The 25600-nt window shown below is 31.2% G+C and overlaps 1 protein-coding gene across 3 annotated transcripts in view; it reads right to left on the bottom strand.

Annotated features, from left to right (window-relative positions):
* The window catches only part of GLS (glutaminase), an 84348-nt gene that overhangs the window by 31435 nt on the left and 27313 nt on the right, over positions 1 to 25600 (bottom strand). For 2 of the 3 annotated variants that reach the window (XM_073218395.1, XM_037009131.2), the window contains exons 7-14: positions 23153 to 23211; positions 15514 to 15546; positions 15367 to 15425; positions 12499 to 12565; positions 11889 to 11939; positions 9284 to 9460; positions 7486 to 7617; positions 6378 to 6470 (exon numbers count right to left, since the gene is read on the bottom strand). In XM_073218395.1, the coding sequence (XP_073074496.1) occupies positions 6378 to 6470; positions 7486 to 7617; positions 9284 to 9460; positions 11889 to 11939; positions 12499 to 12565; positions 15367 to 15425; positions 15514 to 15546; positions 23153 to 23211 (671 nt within the window). Of the gene's footprint in view, positions 1 to 2747; positions 5370 to 6377; positions 6471 to 7485; positions 7618 to 9283; positions 9461 to 11888; positions 11940 to 12498; positions 12566 to 15366; positions 15426 to 15513; positions 15547 to 23152; positions 23212 to 25600 lie in introns of those variants that run through there. The other variant, XM_017669581.3, reaches the window with a different exon arrangement.

The following is a 25600-nucleotide window of genomic DNA, read 5'->3' as shown; positions in this document are numbered from 1 at the left end:
CTAGGATTTGTCCTTTCATTAGTCATTCCGATGAACGTCCACACTGGACTGCTTATATTCATCACAGCATTTGACATTAAGGATCATAACTTGTTTATTTTTGTATATAACCAATACATAATAGTTCTCAAAAAGAAGCATTTTGCAATTTATACAAAAAAATACCACAAACGACACCAAAAAAGCAATGCACCCAAGTGCTAATTAGTATTCTATTCATTTTAGTTAAAGGGATTAGGAAGCTATTAAGGGTCAAATGATAACAAAGAAAAAACTGAAGGAACAAAACAGTAGCAGACTCACAGAACCCAAGAATGGACTAACAGTTACCAAAGGGAAAGGGACTGGGGAAGATAGGTGGGAAGGGAGGGATAAGGGGAAAAAAGGGCATTACGATTAGCTATTATAAAAGTTTTATTCATCACAGGCTATACACATTTTGTGTACCTTAAAAATCTCTATAGCTACAACCTAAATCTACAATGTACCAAACAGATAAGGCAAACTATATCAACCTTAAAATAAATTTCCTTTTTTGTATTTCAAAATATAAACAGAAAACATTTTAAGACCTCAGTAGTAGAATCACTCAAATAAATATAAAGATTTATGATCCATCCGTCTACTTAACACCTTCTGTTTAAAAAAGAAGTACCTTTTCTATAACTTTTTAAGAAGTTAACAACTCTGAGAAACATCAGGTTTTGCCAGCGGTTTTATGTAGGATAGATTTTGCCCTAGTTGCTCTTCTATAGTTTTAAAAACAGAAGTCCAGACTAAGTGTAATTTAATTTCTAAAATTCTTCATTTCATCATTGTACAGGATGCAGATCAATAAAGTACCTGTGGGGCATGGTAAGGGAGAAGGATAAAAGGACCTTTCTGAGTCCAAAATTAAATTCCTTCCATTTCTAAGCAGTCCAAGAAACAAATATTTTAACTGTTATAACTGAAATAAAAATAGTTGAACTTGATAGACTTGAATGTATGTTCATGAATAATTTTGCCCTTGAACTCCATGACAGAGAATGGACTAAGGTAAAGTCTACCCTGATAAATATAAGGGAAATGTGAAGCATGGGCTATGATGCATCTTAACAAGCTATATCTAAAACATCTGGTTTTGGTTTTACTATGCAATATAAGTATCACATTCAATACAAGATGGCAAACAACGAATTGAACAGAAATCACAAAAAAATGCATTCTAGCCTAAATGATCTCATTTAGGAGAAAAAACAAAATTTTTACAAATGAATAGCAAAGCAGATTCTTAAAACTGAAAATTGAGTACAATTTTTGGAATAAAATTATTCTATAAAGTAAACTGTTAAAATTGAGAAGTACATTATTTTAAGCTGACTATCATCCTCCTATATAGTAAATTTTGGAAACTGCTTTGAGGTCAACTTTCACATGAAATCTGATGTTCCTACTTTTCCTTTTGTGGATTTCCCAGTATTGTTACTCTCTTACCCTGCAGTGCTGGAAGTGAATGGGAGCAACAGAAACCACAAATCTTTAGTTAAACTGAATAAGTAAAATATGTTATAGTTGATAAATTCTGGTACAACAAAACTTTAGTTATGACACAACTTGGAATAGGAATAGATCAATGAACCATTTTTACATAACATGTAGAAAGAACTGCTGATTTTAATAATATGGATGGATGGACATATATAGATACACACAAACACATACATATACAACACACACATGTACACTATATATCACATATTAGGATACAGACTGACATTTCAGTATACATCAGTGATTCTTTCCATATACCTACATACCTATGAAACTCTATACTGTCAGACAAGAATACCAAGCTCTTTGGTACTCCCTTTATTTCAAATGGGTTAAAAATAACAGAAACAACCCCAAGTGCATCATTAAAAGCAAGTGATCAGAAACTGTTAGATACTGAATATACCATGACACTGGAATTACTTATTTATTAGTCCCAAAAAAACTTCATGAAAAATCCCACAGGTAATACAAATTCCTGTAAGCAATGATATTTCCTCCTCAAATAGTTTTACAACTCGGCAGTGTATTTGGGGTGTCTTCTCTGGTATGAGGGTAGGTTTACTTAAACAGAAAAATTTTAGGTACTGTATTTGACATACAAATGCATGGAGCCTCATTATACACCATGCTGTGGAAATATGCTAAATTTCTTCTGAACATTAAATTCCTTAAAAAGCAGTTAAGGGGAATTTCATATGATAGTTATTCCACTCAATATAAATTCTACTGAGATTGGCAGCTCTCTTCTAAAGCAATACTACGATACTCTTCATCTAATTTAGCAATATGTTTTTCCTACTCTAGACAATGATAAAAGTTACATAGTGAATAAAATCCATTATATTCTTCCTCAGAAAGCAGAAATAATCTGCATATAGGGTAGTGCATTTTTTTCTAAGTTGTCAAATGGAAAAAAAAAAAAATTGGGAGGAAAGTTTTTATTCAAATACTTCTGGTACAACCAATAGGAAAACATCCTTGCCCCCAAGACCCCACAACACAATACTGCATTAAAAAAAAAAAAAAATGAGGCTCTTTTGAGTATTTCTAGTTTCTCTTCACAGCAGCCAGACTTCATTAAAAATACAAAGCATTTTAATACTATCATCCTCATAAGTGATAATTTTCTTTTTTTGAGTTAAAATTCCACCTACCTGTTGTACTTAAAATGCTGGAGATACTTTCACAAAAAAAAAAAAAAAACAATAAAACCAGCTTAAAATAAATTTATTGTATAATACAAAAAGTAGGCATACTGGAAAATAAAAGGCACATATATTAAATATACAAAGCAAACAAAGGAAAGCTAAATAACACAAATATTTTAATCCAAACACTAAGATAAAATGCACAACATTTATGCTAAAAATAAAGTAATTCAGGAAGGATATGCATTTCAAATGAAATGTTAATGATGAAAAAAAAGAAAAACAAGTATGCTAACTTCTAAATGCTTGAATATCAAGAATCAGTAAAGGCGTTAAACATTAAATCCAACAATACTAGGTACTTTTCAATAATTTCATTTGAAAAAGTATTAAAAATACTAAAATATTCTTAAATCAGGCAAAGAAAGATTTTCCTTTTTTAAAAAAAATAAAGTTTGGGGAGGGCCTATTCACAATGTCTTCCTTCTTATTACATATATACCTTTCCTAGAAAAATATCTGGATGTCTACCAAGATTCTACAAACACAGATTAGATAACCCTATTTAACTGGTAAGTGTGCAGTTAAGCCTTACCAACGTTAAAGTGCCACAAATTAACAATATAATTTTGAAATCTATACAAATGTAGACATAATATGGAACATTAAAATTTCATTTTATAAAATAAAACCAACCTCCAAATTAAATAGTAAAATGTAGCAATTTAGAGCATAGGGGAAAAAATAAAACCTTTTTTGCAACCTATCAATTAAGCAGTAAGTTCCCCAAACCACAAATGGCTCTTGGTAACTATTACAGATGGCACTCTCCAAAAGTTCAAAAGAGGCAAGGCCTTCAGACACACCACTTTCCTGTAAATGGCCAAACCAGAAGCATCCAATTAGATACGCATCTGCACATGAGAGGTTCATTCATATAACCATAAAATCCTTGGTAAAATTCTCTAAAACTTACATATAATTATTTATATATAAGTTTAATACTAAAGTTAGCCCAAAAGGCTTTTGAATACCCCACTGGGAGGGAACTTCTTTTCCTAGTATCATAGTTCCCAAACTCAAGACATCATATGATCGGGATTTTCTATACCTATGTTTAGTATATAAATAACCCAGTGAGATTTCTTTTGCTATACTGTATTTACTTTTACAGACTATATCCTACACCACATATGTACCTTGATACTGAGAAACTATCAAGTTCTCCTTCTAGACCCTATCTTGCCGCTCCAAAATCTCCAAGTTTAAAAATGAAGCAACACACCAACAGAAACACCTTGAAGCTGTGGGGAACTGTGGGGAAAACCAGAAAGCCAAATGGAGGAAGGAAGAATGTGAATAGGTCCTACAGAATTTTACAATTGCTTTGCCAAGACAGACTTTAAACACTGTGAATTATTTGAAATTAGGTTGTGCAGAACCTATTAGTCCCCTTAAAAAAAGTTTTGATTCTCAATACTGCATTTTTAAAACCAAACGTAAGTATTCAGATCTAATAGATATTTTACTGGCATACTACTACCTTCAGATTCATTTCCTAAGAATTCTAAAAGAGTTCAAACAGAAAAAGCTTTATGGCATGTTACTATAAGAGATTCATCAGCATTTGTGAAATTATTAGGATAATAAAATTAAAAGCTAAAACCCAAGATTCACCATCATACTTAAATATAAATTGAAAAGGTTATGTGGATAATAACGAAAATAAAATTGTTCAGGTAAACATTTCACTTGAAGACACTCACTGTGGCTTCTTCTGAGTAACCATTATAGCTTTTTAAAAATGAAACGTCATTATTTTACATCTGAAAGTCTTTGGCTGGAATGTTTTAACAACATAAGACATTCCTGTACATGATAATTCTGACAGAACATAGGAGTTGCAAAGTAAAAATAGCAAAGACATGATTAGATTTTGAAGTGTTTGATAAAATTTAAAATGAAGTCTTACAAAGTTTAAAGCCAATCTATCACTAAAAATGGCATACAATGTAAATGTAAGCTAATTTTATAATCTACTGCTATATTAAGTGATTTGGGATTCATTATTTTGCCTTTTTAGTTTTGTACTTAGCATAGAAATACTTTCTATTGCCCCTACAGTCTCATGTCAGTTTTAAAAGTGGAAAAACGAAATGCAATGAAACTTATGAGTTAATGTATGGATTTTAGAACCAAGAAATTGCAAATTTCTATTATTACTTTAAATGGGATTATCTGACTATAAAGTTAAAATTTTAATTACACCAATTAAAATTTTAAAGAAATATTTCCTTTTGGAATTAAAAAAAATAAAGTTTGTTTTATTTACTTGCAAATACTTTTTAAAAGACTAACAAATCTGTTTTTAATCTATTATATTTACACAAAGATTAAAAGGAAAAAAAATGCTTTATGGCCCCAGCAATCAAGTTTGAGCACACAAAAAACACTGAAATAAATATTTATAGTATGCAAAAAAAGCTAAAGATGTTTGGAAGGTTAAAGGAAGAACATCTGCATCTAGAACCCATTTCTTTAGCTTTTCTCTCCCAGACTTTCCATTCTATATACTACAGTTGTAGAGATGTCCTCATTTGACTCAGGTGACACTTTTTTCCATACTGTCTCTTTTAAAGCAAGTTCTTGTTGGAGACTTTCATAGTCCAAAGGTCCAAAGGAATGCTAGTTGTTCAAGCAACATACATAATTTATTAGTGCACTTAAGTGAAGAAAAGTCCAAGTTATAAAACGGTATTTTTCAATGAATGTTATTAAAACCTGTTAAAATTTTCACCCACCACCGTATGATGTTTTTTGCTCCATGTTACTTATGGTGACTCCCATGGAAGTTTCTACTGTGTCGGTTGTGCATAATTCTTACATATTATTATAAGTTACTTTGGACCTAACGATAGGATACTCAGAATGTATGGAAAATATTTTCTACCTTTAAGTGCTTCATATTAGCTTCAAGTCTGATTAGATAATTTTACTATAAACATTTTTCATACAGGATGCAAAGGAATTTAGTTAAAACTCAAAGTAAAATCCCTTGGTCCAGTGAACAACTATGAAGACAAGAAAATCCTGAAGTTTATGTCGCAACTTGTATACTAATTCTAAAAAAAAAGAATATATATGTGCAATAATATGAAGCCAAATATACAACATTAAAATAGGAGTATCAGGAATATTGCATTAAGCACTTTTTAAAGAAAAATATTTCATCTACAGTGGTCAAAAAAAATCTATGAGGCTTTTTTATAAGGTCTCTCATTAATACTATAATCCTTTTCCCAATTACATACCCATCCATGTTAAAATAAACTTCAAGACAATGAAGGAGGCATATTAATAAAAACAAGGTTTTCTTTTTATAACATGTAGCACTTTTTCCAATGTACCTTCATTTGACTAAATCAATATGAAAAATTATTGTTTAGAATAGCAGGAAAATGGGGAGGGAAGATCCTGCTGCTAGACTACTCAGTTTCAATTTAAATAAAACAGCAATATTTAATATCTATATACTATTGGTCCAGAATGAAAATGTCAACAATTTGCTTACACTCATTTGTGAATCACAAAGATGTATGGCTAACAATTAAACTAAGTTTTTTTAAGCAGGTGCATTTCATATTCTCTCTTAAAAAAATACTACATAATAATTTAAATAAGAATTTTGCTTACCCTTTGATCACCACCTTCTCTTCGAGGATCAAGTTTTTTTGCAAAGTGCCTCAAATTATCATAGTTATGGAAATTACACAGAGAAACTAGATCCTATAAACAAACAGGACAGGTTTAAGTAATTGGCTATTAACTGGCTATTGTTTTTTTATTTTAACAAACTATACTAATACTGTCTAACTCAACCACCTCATGGAAAGCACCACTGCATGTTAATAAAGCAGCATGATGCATCAAAAAGAGGACTGATATCAAAATGAGAAGATATGGATACAAATTTTGAGAATACTGATTACCAGCATGACCCTAGGACTCAGCTACTCAAATTGTTTAACTTTCATTTCCTATAAAACGGGCATTATAAAAACATGCCACATGAAAGAATTCTGTCAAATAAACGTAAAGTACCACAAAAATATAAATATGTATTCTGGTTATAATCTATTATAATCTACACGCAAACTAATGTCATTCTTTAGTATTTATAAAATATAGTAAATTGAAAAACAAATCATTTTAATTGAGATAGTTTGCAGAAAAAATTATGGTACTCAGTGTAGACTCTAGGAAGTTATAAATGTAACTAAAACCAGAAGCTGAAATATTAGCAAGCCTTGGGTTGTAATATGAAATACTGAACTAGTCAGGAGTGGCAGCAATTTTAAACTCAGTGCTTATTTCCTATAACAAACAAACAAACAAATAACTTTAAACATAGTTTATGGATAAAAATATTCAACCATGCAGATTAAAGATGATACAATAAACTATAATAATCTTAATTCATGTTGAGTTTTTAATTACTTGTCCAAGTTTAGCATCTTCTGCTGAGCTTTTGGAAACTGAAAACTAATTACAACCAAGAAAATTAAAATATAAGCATCAAACAAATGTAATTTTCTATGAGAATGATTATATGGGAGCTGTCTATCTAGTAAAGGCAATTTGAAGCTCCTCTATGAGTACTTTTATTGCTACCCAGCAACTAGCAGACAGGTAGGCAGAGTGACAACAATCAGTAAATTATGGAAATGAGTAAAAAAACCAGAATCATTAGATGGCTCAACTTAACATGATCACTATTTTTCATTAATTAAAATATGCTTACATGACAGAAATGAATTCCCTTAACACTGTTGCCCATTTTGTCCAGAGGAGGAGACCAGCACATCATGCCCATGACATTGGGGACAACCAAAAGAATGCCACCAGCAACTCCAGATTTTGCAGGAAGACCAACCTGAAAATAATTTGAAAAAGGGACATTCATGTTAATGTTTTAAAATAAGAGAAGTTATATGCAACAATAAAGGAACTGCATAAAAAATTATGGTATATCTATACAGTAGAATTCCAAAATTAAAAATGTAGATAATTATTAACGTTTATAAATATAGTAAATGTATACTATACACACACATACACACACACAATTATAAAACAGTTGGGATATATTTAAACATGGAAAAAAATTTGAAAAATATGCTGTAAGGAATTTTAAAGTAGATTATATCTAAACTGTAGGGTTATGCACATTTTTATTTTATTCTTTTTGAGTATATTTCCTAATTGTTCTATAGTAAATATGTATTGCTTTTAAGCATAAAAAGTTGTCTTCAAAAAAGTATTTTATGACTAGAAAATAAAGAGGAATTGTATCTTCTTAAATATTTTCTGTGGTATACTGTCAGAGAAATGTCTCAGGAAAAGATGTAAGATGGTAATTAAAATTAATCCTCTTCAGAACATTTAAGGTCACACTGTGCAAAACTTGACACCAATTATGATAAAAGATAAAATTAATATCATCAGGGCAGTGTTCATGGCTTACTATAACATTTGATACTGAGTACCTCTTGCTCAAAGTAGTCTTGCACAAAACTAAGCAAAACAGAAAAATCACTTAAATGGGATCTTCCAATTTACCAGAATACAAGGGAGAATGGAACAAGTGTAATAAGCAAAACTTGGCTGTGAGACTGTACAGGATAAATGACCTTTGTTTTTCAACCAAAAATAACAAGAGAAACAGGGAGGGGGAGACTATAAATTTAAAAAAATTATTATTATTATGTAATAATTATTATTATTAAAAACAATCACAACATATGGCCCTTATTTGCATCCCTAGTCAGAAGAACTGTAAAATAATAATTTATAAAACAAATCAAATAATCTGAATATTGTGATATTAAAGGTAAAAATTTTTTAAGTTTTTTTTTATATGTAATAATAGTGCTGTTTTTTTTCTTAAGAATTCTTATTTACAATTACATGCTGAAGCATGTCAAGGATGGGGGAAGAGGTTGTACATACAGATGAAACAACACTGGTCAAGTATTGATAATTATTGAAGTTCAGGGGTGGGTAACATTAAATGCATCTTTTTTTTATGCTTTAAAATATTCAAAACACACTTTTTAGGATACTGTGATTTGACATAAGCAGAATGAGGTTAGAAAAAACTATACATTTCACAAGTGGCAAATGCACTACAGAGCTTAAAGCACTAGATTTTGTTAAGTTTTAGCTTTAATATATTTTAGATCTTTTAAAACACCTATGACTGTAACCAAAGATGTTAAACATTCACAATTATGCACTCTTTCTGAACATAAGTAGTCCTTAAGGTATGTAATCCTAAACATTAACAATTAAAAAAAAGTCTGCACTAACCTTATATATTGGAATATCTTAAAAGTAGATGTGATGAGGCTCTGTAAGTTAAACCTCAATTTCTCAAGAACATTAGGTAGACTCGCTTAACTCTATTCTTTATCATTCTGTAACACATTAACTTTCAAAGCAAGCCTCTCAAAAATTAATGTACTGCTTAGAAGCAAAGTTCAAACTGTGTTTTAAAAGAACTAGTCCAGACTAGTATCTTTCCAGAGAAAATTACTTACATGGAAAGCAAACTGCCCTGAGAAATCATACATGCCACAGGAATGCATCAAACTCAGTGTATTTCGAACTGCTTCAGGGCTCAGAACTCTTTCACCAGTAATTGGGCAGAACCCACCATTAGCCAGTGTCGCAGCCATCACACTGGCTGACTCACAAGTTACTTCAATGGAGCACAACTAAAAGGAAGAAAATATTGAATTCTGAAACTTAGGCTCACATTATTTTTGTATTACAGTTGACTTCTTTATCTATTTTACCTATTTCATACAGATCTGAAATCTTTCTTCCAAAGGGATTATTTTAACAGTAACTTACAACATACCAAATTTTTTAATTTGAACAAAGTTCTAGCCCTTTAAGGTTTATCCTGATTTGCCCAGTTATTTAGTTTTTAAATAGCAGAAGTAGGAGAGGAAGAACCAGCCCCTTAGAACTAAGATTTGTAACTGCCCATGTGACAAGAAAAGTTGTATAAATATTAAAGCTTTCTGTAGGATATACAAAGATCAATAGGGAAAAAAGAAGCCATGGTTAATGTCAAGATAAGGCAATATACATCAGTATGATACATATCTACATGAGAAATTGACACTTTAAAAAGTAATGCTAAATTGCCTGACATTTCACCTTTATCAAAACTCAGCATCTCCATCTGGCAATAGGCAAAGGACGAAGGGAAGAAAAATCTAAGAGTTCTCAGACAGGATATTCTGTGTGTCTATTACCTTTTAAGCCATTTATTAACATTTGAATATTTATTTGATATTGACTATGGATGGTGGATATACTATGATGAATGAAAAGAAAATTAAGCCCAGATACACTGCAGGATGAAATTTTTCATTTAAATACAATCAAAATAACAGAAAAAGTTACATCAAACCCAAATTTACCCATAAAACTAAAACAATAATATATTCTATGTTATTTTTCCTCAACAGCAATGAAAATTGGGGTAAAGTAGAGGAGAAAGAGAAGGTAAGAAGGGGGATGAGAAAGAAAATATTGAGTTTTCAACTTACAAACTTTCCTTACTCATACTTCAAGATCTACAAGAGGTATAAAGGGGTTTGGAAATAGCAAGAAGGAAAACTGATTAACTTTAGTAAATCAGAAAACTGGGAGCCACTTTTTGACTAACTTTTGCCTACTTATATTAAAACCTCTTCCCTATTTCTCCAGAATTAAAGAGTCTGCTTACTATACGGATTGACTAGTCCAGTTCATACTGACTATAAGCAAGACTTAAAGTTAATTCATAAAAGACTTAAAATTAATAAATTTTAATGATCATTTCCTGATTTATATTTAGTATTAACTGGAATTTTGTTTGTCATAAGGTGATATACTCCTAATTTGACAAATCCTAATTTAAGAGTACTTCCCTGATACCTTTATGGATGTTCAATTAGATGTAGCCCTTCTCCAAGAAAGTAAGCAAAGTTTCTATAAATGTCTCTTGATTTTTGCCTTGAAGTGTAGAAATTTCATAGATCAGTAGCACCTAAGCTATAATAGCCTAAGTTATATACATTTAACCAAGGAAAAAACATTAACATATGGTAGAAATTCATATGGGCTAGCAGAAAAATAAGGGCTACCAAAAAAAGTAAATATGACACTGTCTTTTACACAGCATTTTATAGTTTCAAAGGAATTTCAGACATATCAGCTCATGTTATCTTCAATGTAATGTAAAAAGTTAGGTTAAGCATATGCTACAGATAATGAAACTAGGGCTCAGTAACTGAAATTAGGTCTCATGACTAAAGGGTGGCCAGGTTAGACCTTGATTTGACATTGATAGTTCAGATTCCCACTTCATGGTCCTTCATACTGGGCGGGTTACAAACTGTAACCTAAACTGCCATCAAAATCTACTTCATTATCAGCTTCCCTTATATATTCTTCAAGATTACTGAAAGGTTAAAATTAAAGCATCTGCACAAATAAACACAGGCAAATGTAAGGTAAACTAGAAATCAACAATAACTACCTTCTTACTAGGTAGCTTCACATTACAGAACCATCAGAGGCATCAATGGTATTAATTTTGTAAAAATGAGTTGAGTTGAAAATATAGGGGGAGGAGAGGGATGTCTAGGAAGGCAAGTTTAAATTGAGTACTACACCACAGCAGAGTATGTGAGTGGTCTTCCTCCCCATGAATATGGAGAGCTACTCTAACTCAGAAAAAACCCACTATGTGACACTGCAGAAATGAACTAAACCAGCTGAGAAACATCTACTTTAAAATGCTTTATATGAACACTCTGATAAAGAGACAAATCAATCCTCTAAATAAAATTCAAGAGCTAAGGAAACAGAACTCAATTTATACAAAGGAGAAGCCACTTTCTGGAACCATACATTATTTTTGACACTTCTTGAATACAGTGTTTTTATAGAAAAAAATTTTCCACATTCTGAGGCATGACCTTTTAGGAGATATAGACACAAGATAGTCTTTTATGAAGACATTTTTTTGAAAGTAATTGGGAAATGTATTTTCTCTTGGTTTATAGCCAAGATTTCAGACATTTATATACTATAAAATGTGACATGCCATTTATATACACAATTCAGGCAGTCTAAGTAAATTACCTGGAAATAGAAGTCTAATATACCAACCATGTCTGTGCCTTCTGGAAAACACTGAAAAAATAGACAGGTAATTAAAAACATAAGCACATAGGAAAAAAAATGCACATAAGTAAAAGACATATAAAGATTAACTTTAAAATGTACATAAATGTTTCATTTTAATTAAAAACAGAATAGCACATAACCTATACAAGGTTGTAAACATGAAATGAAGGACAGTAAAGCAAAGTTACATTACATAAAGATTTCTAGATACTAGTTTAACTGATACTGAGTCATAATTCATAAACTATGTAAATGGACCAGCCACTTAAAATAAAAAAAAACAAGTGTTATCAACAATAGTCAGGCATTATACTTTTGAAAAAGAAGACTAATCCTTCAGCATATTTTGCATTAATGTAATCAGTCAAATATTTGAATAGGGCTAGATACAACTGATTTTATTTTAACACTGATAGTATTAACTTCAGACTATTCTGCAAAAACTTCTGCAAATTAAACAGTAATAGGTAGTTGCTTAAAAGCAACTGTTGAGTTCTTAGCACATTTTTTCATGTAATTTATTAAACAAAAGAATAACATGAAATAGAAACAAAAACTTAAGAACCTTTTTTTCTTTTAGGTAATATCCTATTGCAAAATTTCGATCTCCACTTTCTCTTTCAGACTGAAACCTAAAAAAAAAAGTTTTTTTTAACATATGGAAGACATTTTTTTTTTTTGCTCTATTTACTTTCTGTAGAAGTATGATTGTTCTATAGTTTAATTTGTAAAGCACAGTGCATTATAAAGTAGAAAGAACGCTGACCTAAAAGTCCTGACTTCTGGGTTCCAGTTCCACATCTGACAATAGGCTATGTCATTTAAATGACAATTCTTTCAGTTTCAATTTTCTTAGCTACAAAAGGACTGAAATGAACTAAGGCTTTTCTAGTCTTCCTATTTTGTGAATAGAGCTACTTTTAAAATTACCAAATACACCACTATTAAAATATACAAAAAACTGCAGAATCTTCTGGGTACCCCAAAAGTACAATAGTCAATTCCAACTGAGGGAATCCATGGAAATTTCAAAGAGAGAGATACATGAGATGGCCTTTACAGCGTTCACTGCTAACAGATTTCAGGGGGTAAGCCCAGGTACTGGCAAATTCCATGTAACATGAACAAAGTTATAAAGGTATAAAAGACAGGACTTCATTGAAGAATGGCAAATATTCTGATGCCTCTGGGAGACTGGGTTCATGGAGAAGAATGGAGAAACATCAAACCAATAAAAGAGACTGGACCAAATTATCATGACTGATAAATACTAAAAATGCAATTTGAAGGCTTTCAAACAAGTTACCCTGTCAGATCTACATTTTAGAAGGATAACTCTAACACCAGTTTGGGAGAGGGGGAAAAAGAAAGGATGAGTCATATTTTTAGAACACTACAGAAAGCTGGAACTTCAGTAGCAGTGATAGGAGTGGAAGGAGAGGTATAATCAATCATGAGGGCAGTTAGGCAAGTCTTACAACCTGATGGGGAAGAGGAGAAACAGAGTGAATGAAGTGTGATACAAAAGCCTGGATTTTTAACATAACCTACTGAAAGGAGGGAGGTATCAACTGACATGGTGATCCTAGAGTAAAGAACAGTTTGAGAAGAGAATGAATTTTGATTTAGACAGATTAATCTGCAGTAGATTTGAGAGACTGACCTACAAGTGTCCAGAAGGCTGCCGATAAAAGAGAAACTGTGGCTGACACTCTTTTGTATTATCAGTCATGGGTGGACAGCCCCTTTTAGCTGTATGTTTTAGTATTTTGGTAGTCAGAAAATAGTGTTGGATATAGGAAGGCAGACTCTTGGAAATAAACCTGTCAACTTGTCATATTAGAAAAAGTCAACATAGTGCAGATAAAGAACTACTTAGCAATTACCATAGTGCTTGGCACACAGTTCTGTTAACTAAACACTCTATCAACTGTCTATCATGTGCCAGATAAGAGGCATGCAGAAATGAACTGCAAGACACTATACAGGTCTTAAGGGGGTCAGAGTCTAACGGTGATGATGGGGCAGAGAGAGACAAAGAATACAAAGAAGAGAGGTGACATGCGATTCATGAAAACCTTCTGGAAGAGATGCTTAAGCTGATCAATAAAAGTTGGTAAGGCAGCCAACCTAAGTTTGCCTCCTGAACCAAGTACAAAACATTACCTAGTTATTATTCATGCCCAAACTGTTTAAGCTTTAATCACAAGGAAACAAACAAAACCTATTAAAAATGGAGATTATCCACTACTGCCCATGGGCCAGATGCAGCCTGCAGCCTGTTTTTACCAAGTTTTTTGGAACACAACCTCATATTGCCTGTGGTTGCTCTCCTACTAAAACAGTAGAACCCTAGGAGCAACAGAAACCATATGATTCACGAATCTAAAATATTTATTATCTGATCCTTCACAGAAAAAGTCAGTTAATTACTGCTCTATGGAACAAGTAGGTTGGCACACTTAAAAACCCATTTAATAAAATCTTAAAAAGCAAGGGTGGGGGGGGAGGGGGACTATTCTATTTTAAAAAGACGAGACATCACAAATGTAATGCATGAACCTTGATTAGCTGCTAGAGAAAAAGGCATAAAATGCATTTAGGAGATAGTTGGGGACATTTACATATTAATTGATTATTATTATTATTATATATAATAATTTAAAAATAAATGTTAATGTTCTTAATGTTGATTGTATTGTGCTTACCTAGAAAAATGTCCTCATTTTTAGGATATAAATATACACATGCTAAGTTATTTAAGGGTGAAGTGACATGATGTCTACAATTTAATTTCACATAGTTAAGGGGAAAAAAACGCCACCCACATACATGTATATTTGCATATAGATATTTATATGTGTATGTAAAGACACATGCTTTTCAAACTAAAGAAGGAGATTGAGGAAAAAGCAAATGAGACAAAATATTAATCTGAAAATATAAGTGAAAGATATATAGATACCCATTGTTTATTCTTTTAACTTCTCCGTAGACTTGCAATTTCAAAATAAAAAACTGGGGTAGAAATCAAGTTAGCCATGCACAGAGAGAACAAGAGAGGTAAGACAGGCATTATAGGCAAAGAATTGAAAAAATGTTAGTAATTTGAGGTAAACCTGGGGCCCCTTCTAATTCTGTGATTGCCCACAAGAAGTTTATTAAAATTACTAAAAGCATTTTAAGTGTCCTCCCCCTCAGGTAATTCAGATTATCATTCATTTCCTTCTAAAAATTATAAATAATTATTCACTGAAGTAAGTCTATTCTACACACACACACACACACACACACACACACACAGGGTTGGGGGTAAAGGGAGGAAGGAGAAAGAGAGTCACAAAATAGTGTTTAGATCAAGTTCTATAACCTGGATTTTTTTATTAAAGAGGCCCGACCCATTACAAAAACCTAAGTCATAAATCAGACTCACGTTGCATTACTGAATCCAACATATTCATTACCAGCCATCTTATTCAAAAACTGCATCACCTATAAACCAAAGTTACAATGCTTTAGTATTCAAAAAACAAATATATACAGAATGTAGCATGAAAACTGAATTCCACATTGCACTTACATAGTCAAATTTTTCAGCATTATTCACTCCTTGCTGCAAAGAAATGAGACATAAGTATGTTAATACAGGTACCACCAAGGTTACATTTTAAGTGAATATCAAAATTCCAAACTGCTATCATTATAATTCATATACTGCACATTAATACTTTTAGATCTAGGAAATACTTCTATAGTAATTTAATATTTACATAAATTTTTTTACATGTTCTTTCATTAACACCCGTATGTTGAGAATGGATTTGAATTACAAAGGGAATGCTTTAAATATATTACCCAACCCAAAGTTATTAAATGCAAGTTACTCCAAGTCCCCGTATCTTTCATGACAACACATAATCTGCTAGAACATATACTATTTAACATATTTTTTAAAATGTGAAGTTTCACCCTTAGAAAATAATTAAGTATATATCAATTATGGTTTTCAATTAACAATCTACTTATATTTTAAAAACAATATTAGAGTTAGAAAAATGAGTTATGTTGCAAGACTAATAACCCTTTATTATTTTAGTATATGCAAACATTCTGGATTATGTTGCATTAAAGTGTAGAGAAAGCTCTACCTTTAATCTCACTTGTTATAACAACACATAAACTAAAAAAAATTATTTCATAGTCCCTAAAAAATTAGCTACATTTGTATTTAGATTATGCCAATTCAGAGTATGAAAGATGTATTGTTTCATCACTTCTATTTCTGACATATTAGCTACCACAAATGTCAATAGGAAAAGCCTATGTAATGTAGATCAGTTCAAGTAGCCAAATGGTTTCATTTTACCTCAGAGAAGTTTACAAAGCAGTAAGTTGTAGATCTGAAATCAAACGTATTAATTGGTGATATGTACCCAAGAGAAACAATACATCTCTAATTTTCTTTACATCTCTAATTTTTAAAACAGGTTTAAAATAGTTTGACAAATAAAGTTGTAAAAATAAAAATTTTAAACTTCACCCTAAAGAAATCCAAAACATCACTTTGAAATTTTATTATGGTGGGGGGAAAACCTGTACCAGAATATGATTTAATTAAATAAAGCAAGGTTCATTCTCCACTTTACAAGTGGATAGGTGTGACTAATAATCTGTGAAACCTTAACAAATCAACTTACTGAGAAAGGATGTGCAATCATCTACACAGGCAGTAGCTGGAAAGAACATCACACTAGTTCATCAAAATTAGGCATTAACAAATCTTAAGCAAGATAATGAAAATTTACCGCCATATTGTAATCACTATCTATGTATTTTCTCTAAAGTGTCCTTTGACATATTTTAAGTTTTTTTCCTCATAATACACCAGAAATCAAAATGTAGAAACGTAACTCCAAAGCTGTTCAATGAAAAATAATTAAAAGAAGAAATTACCAACTTCATTGAACTGTTGCAGTTGTCAAAATATTCCATAGATCCTAATGCTGTAAAATATGTAACAACATTTAAACCACAAAAACCTTTTTAACCTTTGAAAAAGCACAAGAAAACCAACTCTTGGAAAAGGACATCAGCATTTGCATTGGGATGTCACATGGATAATTACTGGTTATACAATTTATCAATGTAAAATAAACAGGTTACACTGAACTTTTATTTTCTGACCTAAACTGTGCCCTACAAAATGAATACAAATTTTCTGTCATGTTTAGTTAAAAAAAAAAAACACCTGTTTTAACTCTAGACTGTGATCACATACTTTGCAGATGACTAAATTAAAGCACAATTAAGTTTTGCTTCTGTATTGTTTCTTAGAAACAACTGATATTTACCAATGTCTATCATCATATTACATTTTGGGTAAGCTTCTTGAAAAAGCCTAGACACACTATGTAAACAGGAAAAATAAAATATTTGATTACACTGACTCAAAGACTCTCCCCAAAACTTCCTTTTTTTAAATATAAAAGCCATGGATTTATGTTTGTTTTTATTATCTTCCCTGGAAATAGCATTTAACTTAAGTCAACAAAATATATTTACCCCTGTATCTCTTGGAAAGGATCTCATGTACCCCAGGGATTTATGGGCTTTAGTAATCCATTATAAGATGCTATGTCAATTTTTTTGTAAATTACAGTAAAAAGTTTATTGACAAAGATGTTAGAAAAAAAATACATACACATATAAAATAAGAGTAAATTTCCTGCCCCTTTGCCCACAAAGAAAGCAAAAACACAAATATAAAAAAGATCCATCGTCATCCAGCAGTGGGGTGAGGATGGGTGGAGGAGCTGAAGTTATGAAAATAGAAGCCAGGGATGGGTACACAAGGATGACTATACTATTGCTCATTTTGTGCACATTTGAAAAAAGGTAAAATATTTATGTGCTAATAATTTTCTACACTAATTTGCAAAATTGTTCTTTCAGAATATTGTCTTTACCATTTGAAATAGTACTTGATTTTTAATTAGCTCATGTATCTGTGGACATGTTCTATTGCTAGAATGAGTTTAATTCTCTTCCTATTTTAAATTTTTACAGATGTACAGTTGAGAAATCTTGTTGACAACAGATGAGTAGACGGAAATAAAGTTTTATTATAGCAATGTCACTTTTACACATCTGCCTCATTACATACAGAAGTCACATATCCTTAAAATTTACACTGAATGCTCTTATTAATTAATAACTTAATTCAATCCTCTTTCCTTCCATCTTATTGAACCAAAACCTACAGACAACTTAGTGTATTCAAGATGACTTGTTCCCAGTCACTTAAGTGATTCACATCCTTTAATACCATGGACTCTACTGTTTCAAAATGTTCTCTTTTGCTGGTGCCCAAGAGGTTTTTATAACCTGAAGCTGTGCACCACTGTAAAATTTGAAACACATGAGAAGTATTCTTTGTTTTGAAAAATGGGAGGAAACCTGGATCAAAGGCAGATTAATTTTAAGAAAGGCAAATATGAAAATTGAGATTTGGAAACTGATAGGCTTAAAACTATCGCTGCTCCCTTATCTCTTAGAAAAAAAATTCTGTACTCAGGGATTTTTTTATCCCAGTTTTAAATCACTGCACAAATATTAGATATTGTGCTATTTTAATCCTGAAAAAGTTAATATTTGTAGTAAGTACAGTAGGAAAACAAAAAATTTATTAAATATATTTACCAATTTCTAATCCTTTCACCAAATGACCATTAAAAGGCAAACCATGTGGTTTGTTTGAAAAGGGTAGTAATCAGACCTTAAGACTAGAAAATTCTACAGATTTACTTTTCTATAAATATACTTAACCAAATTAAAGAATGTCCATTCTTTTGAAGAAAACTTTATGAAAATTTGATAAAGGGGCACTGAGTTTTAACACTAGCCATTAAAAGAACTAGTATAACTATACTGAAGTATTTTTGTAGACTATTTTTAAAAACATACTTGTGAATTGAATCGTATTATACATTAAAATGTAGGTCAAAGTATCACTGTTCAGAGCAACATCTGCCAATAAATTTAGTATAAAAATGACTCATTTAAAATCAATGCATTAATCAGAGTTACTCTGCAAGTAAATCCCTTGACTTCATTCATAAAGTACAGAGGCATAAAAGCCAACTGAAAATTAGAGATCACAAAGGAAAGAATAGAGAAAGAGGCAAAAAGAGGTAACTGAAAATATGTTTATAAAATACTCCTAGTTTAATCTTGCCATTGAAAATGCGATAAAGCTAAATAAAACTTGCAGGATTAAAATAAATATTACAGGTAAAAAACAATGCTCTAAATCTAGTATTTTCATAGATTAACCCTAAAAATAAAGTAACAGAAAAGTGAAATTCTGATAGCAATAAATTATTTGCTTTTCATTTAAAATAACGCTCAAATACAACTGATATAAACATGAATAAACCAATATAATCCTGTTTTACGAATGTTAAGAATGTTGTGAAATCCAAGGCATTTAATTCCCCAGAACCAAAAGCCTTAAAAAATGTGGCTTGTTTGCAAGTGTAACAGGTTATTGCTCACATGACCAAACTGAGCATTATATACTTACATATTAACGTTAATTTGTCTTGTTTTTTGTTTTTCATGAAGCATGATTAAATGTGTTTTTTTAAGAAAAAATAACCAATCATTTAAATACCAAAATAGTTCTGATCAAAAAAAAAAAAAAAAAAGCTTCTTCAAATGAAAAAAACTGGGAACTACCAGTAGAACAAAGAGAGACATAAACATAAAAGACAAGGTAACTTATTCTTTGCCTTTAAAGTATAAAAGCAGAAGTATGGTAATTATCCTGTAATACATGCTGTCCTCATGTTCCCACCCTAACCCTCAAGCTGTCACCAGACCTTAACTTTTAAACTGAAACAGGGTGAAATATTTACCACTGCAAAGAAAAAAATTACACAATACTTATATTTTATTCAAAATAACTGTTCTTTTCAGTTTACTTTCACTCTTTCCTTTAAATTAAGCAACCACATGATCATCATCAAATAAAACAAACTGCATCAAAAAGTATTCCTTTAAAAATATGGTAGCTACCATAGAGAAAACGAGAGGAAGGATAGTACTTTCATGGCTTCTTTATTATGTGCACTTTAAGTACAAAATGACATTTGTTTTTATGAAGGTATTTACCTATATAGCTTTGTTTAAAATTTTAAATATTGGAGTTTTCCTATAAGTTTAGTAGTTAAGAATTTATGCAACAGGTTCCTTCTGTCCAAATCCTCCTTTTTTCCACAATCTGCTAATCCTTTTGAACATTTGCTCTGCCTCTTCCCCCATTTCCTGAGGATCACCACCAATCCTACAAGGAAAAAATATCAATACTACAAAATTATGAATTTATAAAGAGTCTTACTAAAGACTCCACTTATTTTTGTGTGTATGTGTGGGAGGGGGAGTAACATGAGGAGAATGTTTCGGTAACACCATAATAAAGTCTTGATATTTGAAAGAAAAGAAATACAGCCTTAAGGTCATCAACTGAAAGAGCTCAAACACAAAATTTGCATCTAGTAGCCATGGAAAAATATCCACGCTTTGGGTACTCAAATGTAAGCTCTTAGAAAAGAGGCCTAGTTTCTTACAAATAACAGGTACTGTCTAATGTCCAAAGAACAGCTATATACAACCACTGAAAATTAGATGTGACTTTTAAATCCAAAGATTGGTATCTTTCATACAAGTTAAAATTAAGAAAATAAAATATCTCCTTTTTGGATAATTTAACTATTCTAGGTAAAGAGAAACATACCACCAAGAGAAACAGCAAACACCTATATTAAAACTATGGCAGACTGAATTTTAATGAACAGCAAATGGAGAATTCAGGGAATTTAGCTCAAGCCTGATTCCACTGTTAGTCACAATTTCCTCACAGCACCTACATAAAGAGGGCAGGACTTGAAGACCCATCTGCCTATGGTTTTATTACTTCAATTTTAATATCCAACTCATAAATATTATGTGATCATACAACCTGCAGAGATCACATGCAGATTATTTGCAAGAGCTTTGAATTCTCTTTTAAAATGAGCCTAAGAAAAGTATTACATTCTAGGGCAATCAGTTTTACACAGAGGTACATGAGGCTTACCCCTACAAGATTTAGATGAACTTCGTTTAAAAAAACAAAAAAAAAATTGTTGAAACACCTTCTAAAAACAAAACAAAATTCAAAAGAAGTGATCTTAAATTAAATATGATCCATACCCCCAAAGCCTCACTTCTAACTTTGCCGTAAATTTTACATTTTTATACACTTAAAATCACTGATCAAATTTGTAAATAAAAGATGACTCAGTTAAATTTTTGCACTACTGGACATTGAACACTTGTGTATATGTGCTTTTTTTAACTGTTTCTAAGTGCCAATATTAATGTGGCTCAATGTATAGTTTATGGTTTGTGACTGAACATGGAAAGTAAAACATGAAATTATGGTGTGATATGACCAGACATGCATTTCCCACATGCAGCATTTCAGTTTAGTATATTAAACCCATGAATCATTAAACAAAAGATGTTTAACTGCATGCAGTTAAGGAAGGTTTCTTTTAATCATTTACATATGCCCTTTCTTGGAAATACTGGTGTGCTGTGTTAATCTTTCCCCAATACAAGAGTTCTTAAACAGGGATCCATGGATCAGCTTCAAAGGGTCTGTGAACTTCCTGAAGTTTATATAAAATCACGGAATTTGAATATTCTGAAAGATTCAGAACCATTCTAGTGGTTTTCTCATCAAGCACTGCACACATACACTAAATTATAACTTTCCTTACCTCTAATTTACTTGTTCAAATCTGAATAATTATTAATGAGACTTTTCTCTCATTGCAGTATTTGAATTGCATTGTAAGGGTCCATTTATTTGTGTAAACCCCAAACTATAATGTAAGGTATCTGAAGGCAAGACTTGTGCCTAGAGCATATTTGTATTATAATTTTCCACAATAAGGTTTATTTCATCTCAAACTGGTAATTTTTCTTTTATGTAAAACAGTCATGAATAACTAAATGTTATCATGGGCAAAATGAAAATTTCCTTAGCCTATTAGTTACATTAAAAATACTTAGCTGTAATATCTACCTCACTAGAGTTATAAGGATTAAGTGGGCTACTGCTTACGAAGCATTTGCCCTAAAATAAATAAACATATATATTAAGATAGCAGTCTTCTATTTTAAAGTCTTTTTCTCATGAACATAAACAATTCATGAAAGACAGAATTTCTAGTACACAAATTGGATGAATTTTTATTAACTGGGCCAAGGGCATAATTTATATTCAAACATTCTTTGTATAACCAGGGTATCCCATTCTCACTAATACATCTACAAAGCCATGTAGTTATGTTTCTTTTAAAGCTTAGATAGACATGCTTATTGAAGGAAGTATATAAATGATTCAAACACAAAAGAAATTTATTTGAATATAAATGAAATTTATAACTAGAAATTAAAAATCTAAACAGTATCACACAATAGAACCATTTTCAGATACTTATTTTAAACATTAATTCTTCCAATTATTAAGGCAAACCAGACACTTAAAAAGAATAAAAACATACAATGCAAACCAAAGCATAAGAAAAATAATATAACAATAATTGGAATAAGTCTTATTTATTATAGTTATGATACGATTTACATAAAACAAAACAAGTTCAAATGAAAATCATGACTGTGGCTCATGAGAGTATAAAGAACTTGAGAATATCAGAGTAAAAGTACTTTGCCTTAACAGAAAGTACTAGAACGTTTGTTCATATATATATATATATGCTGACGACAAACATTAAACAGTAAAATGCTTTTAATTCAGTTTACATCTGTTCATTCTAAAAGAGCCAGAAGGAAGAGAAAGAAAAAAATATCAAACTTTAAGAAGAAAAACTTCTATGCCTATTCAGCGGAGTATTCTTTTTGAATTTTTGCCAGATCTTTGGGTCAAGAGTAACTTGGAATTTACAATGAGTCATCTGTTTTTAATTTTGCCCTTGAAACACACTATTTATTCTGAAATAAATAAAAATCCTAACCTTATGCCATAGCATTAATTTCTTTTTAACACCAAAAGAAAACTTTTCAAAGTTCTACATAAAAATCCAAGATTCATCTTTATGCCTTAGTAATTTTAAAAATTTACTAGGTTAAAAGGAAATTCAACATTTTACCTTTATTAATGAAGTCACAACAATTGCTCCAGCATTTACCATAGGATTGTGTGGCTTATCTGTAAAATATAAAACAGCATTATTTCAAATACTTGATATGATTTTCTGTGATGCATAGGTACTTCCCATGAACATACATCTATTTAGATTTATTTTCTATATGTAAGCTATTATTATACTTTTTTTTTTGAGGGCGACTTTAAGGGGTGAAAGAATACGTTTAAGTCACATTTCACACCAGTAATACACTTCTAGGAAGCTGCTATAATAATTGTAGTCAAATATTCAAGTACAGAAAGATAGTGAATAGTAAAGAGCACATCCAAATTTCCTAACTCTCCTGTTAACTAGCTCTCTGACCCTGGGTAACAAACTGAACTTTATTGTGTCTCAACTTTCCCAAGTGTAAATTGGGAGTAGTAACAGTACCCACACCTGTGAGCTGAAATGCTTGAATGAAATAAAACACATGAAATGCTTAGAAAATACATTGCACATTCTTAAGCCCTTAAATAATATTTATATTAAAAATAACCTTTTAGGTGAACCCACTTTTATTTTTTAAAGTGTTTTATTTTTGTGTTTATGTACATACACATATGCAAAAAAAGAAAAAGAAACCACAAACACTAAAAAGTAATACACATAAGATAAAAAAATTACAGGGAATTTAAATTGCATTCTTTATGCTTTTTACATTTCCTGACAACAAAGAAGTTATTTATTACATAATTTTTAAAAATTAGTAAAATTTAAGTTCATCCAAAATCCCACCTCATCTCCTAATTCTTAAAATAAATAGAATTTCAAATCTGAACTGACTATATTCTCATTCACAGCACGGCACAATGCCAAACACAAAACTGTGAGTGCACAGAAAAATTTATTTGAAAGTTAATTCCTAATTTATCTCTTTGTGGCAGTGATTTATTTCCTTGGGAACAAATTCTTATCTAATTTGACAAATCTAGCAGAATTCATTAAGTTATTACTACATTAACAGTCTCCTTCAACTTTAAGCAAGTTACCTTCTATGAGATGAGCCTATAGCAAAACAACTCTGAGCTCTGGAAAACAGTCTGGCAGTTCTTCATAAAAGTCACCATATGACCCAGCAATTCCACTCTCAGATATATAACCAAGAGAAATAAAAACATACATGCACACAGTGACTTGCATACAAATGTTCACAGCAGCATTATGGTAACAGTCAAAAAGTGAAAACCGAAATGTCCTATCAACTGACAAATGGAAAATGTGGTACTATTATCCATACGATGGAATATTATTCAGGAAAAACATAAAAATGAAGTACTGATAAATGCTACAACATGAAAACACCTTTAAAACATTATGCCACATAAAATAGGCCAGTCATAAAAGACCAACTACTACATGATTCCATTTACATGAAATGTCCAGAATGGACAAATCTACAGACAGGAAGTAGAATATTAGTTGCCAGGTATAGAAAAGAAATGGGTACTGACTGCTAATGGGTATGGGATATCTTTGTGGGGTGATAAAAATGTCCCCAAATTCACTGTGGTGATAGATGCACAACTCTATGAATATATTAAAAGTAATTAAACAGTACACTTTAATGGATAAATTACACAGCATGTGAATTTTACCTAAGAAAGCTCTTAACAATTTTTTTAATTAAAAAAAAATTAAAAATCAATAAGTACAAATATTTGCCTTACAGTCCAGCAGTTTCCCTCAATATAGGATCAACAATGTGATTTAGTAGCTATGCTTTTTAACATTGTAAACTTGGGGTTATCCATGATTATGACTAATTTCAAACGTTAAAAGTATATTTGAGTTGTTACAATCAAGATTTCGCCCATTCCAAATTATGCTAAGAGAAGTTTGCTTTCTCTGAGATCACACAAAATGAAAGCAATTACTGTCACAGAAAAATACTACCCTGCAAGAGGGAGCCAAGAAACAAAAATTTTACAGTATTATCCACCTGAAAGAAAACCACACAAAGACAGAGAACAAAATATTGAAATCAAGCTGATTTACATGTGTATAGATAATTATGTATTTATCCTTTCATATCTTTTTGACATGAGCAGGTTTGATACAAAGACTGGAGGAGGAAGCTAATGTGTACATACCAAACAGTACCAAATAAATGTAGGCATTTAATATTTTCTAAATCATAAACATTATGTAAATACTAAATCAGCTACATGCAAGATCTTTCAAAGAACACTAAAGCATTTCATGGCGTGACAGAGCAATTTCCAGTGCAAGCAACTGCTCACTCTGCCTTTGGCTCAAAAGCCAGATATCTGAATGTTTGGAAATACATCGGAGAGACTGAAACATAAGACGAGCACTACTGCAGTATAAAATCTCAGTCTAAAACCTGTGCTGTGAAATCTACTTGTTTCCCACTCTGCTGTAGGTAGGAGGAAAGAGTTGAAAGGTTGT

This window comes from Manis javanica, chromosome 12 (assembly GCF_040802235.1).
Source record: "Manis javanica isolate MJ-LG chromosome 12, MJ_LKY, whole genome shotgun sequence".
In the NCBI taxonomy this organism is placed as follows: domain Eukaryota; kingdom Metazoa; phylum Chordata; class Mammalia; order Pholidota; family Manidae; genus Manis; species Manis javanica.
The sequence above is the reverse complement of the archived record's forward strand: the minus strand, read 5'-3'. Positions and strand labels throughout refer to the sequence as shown.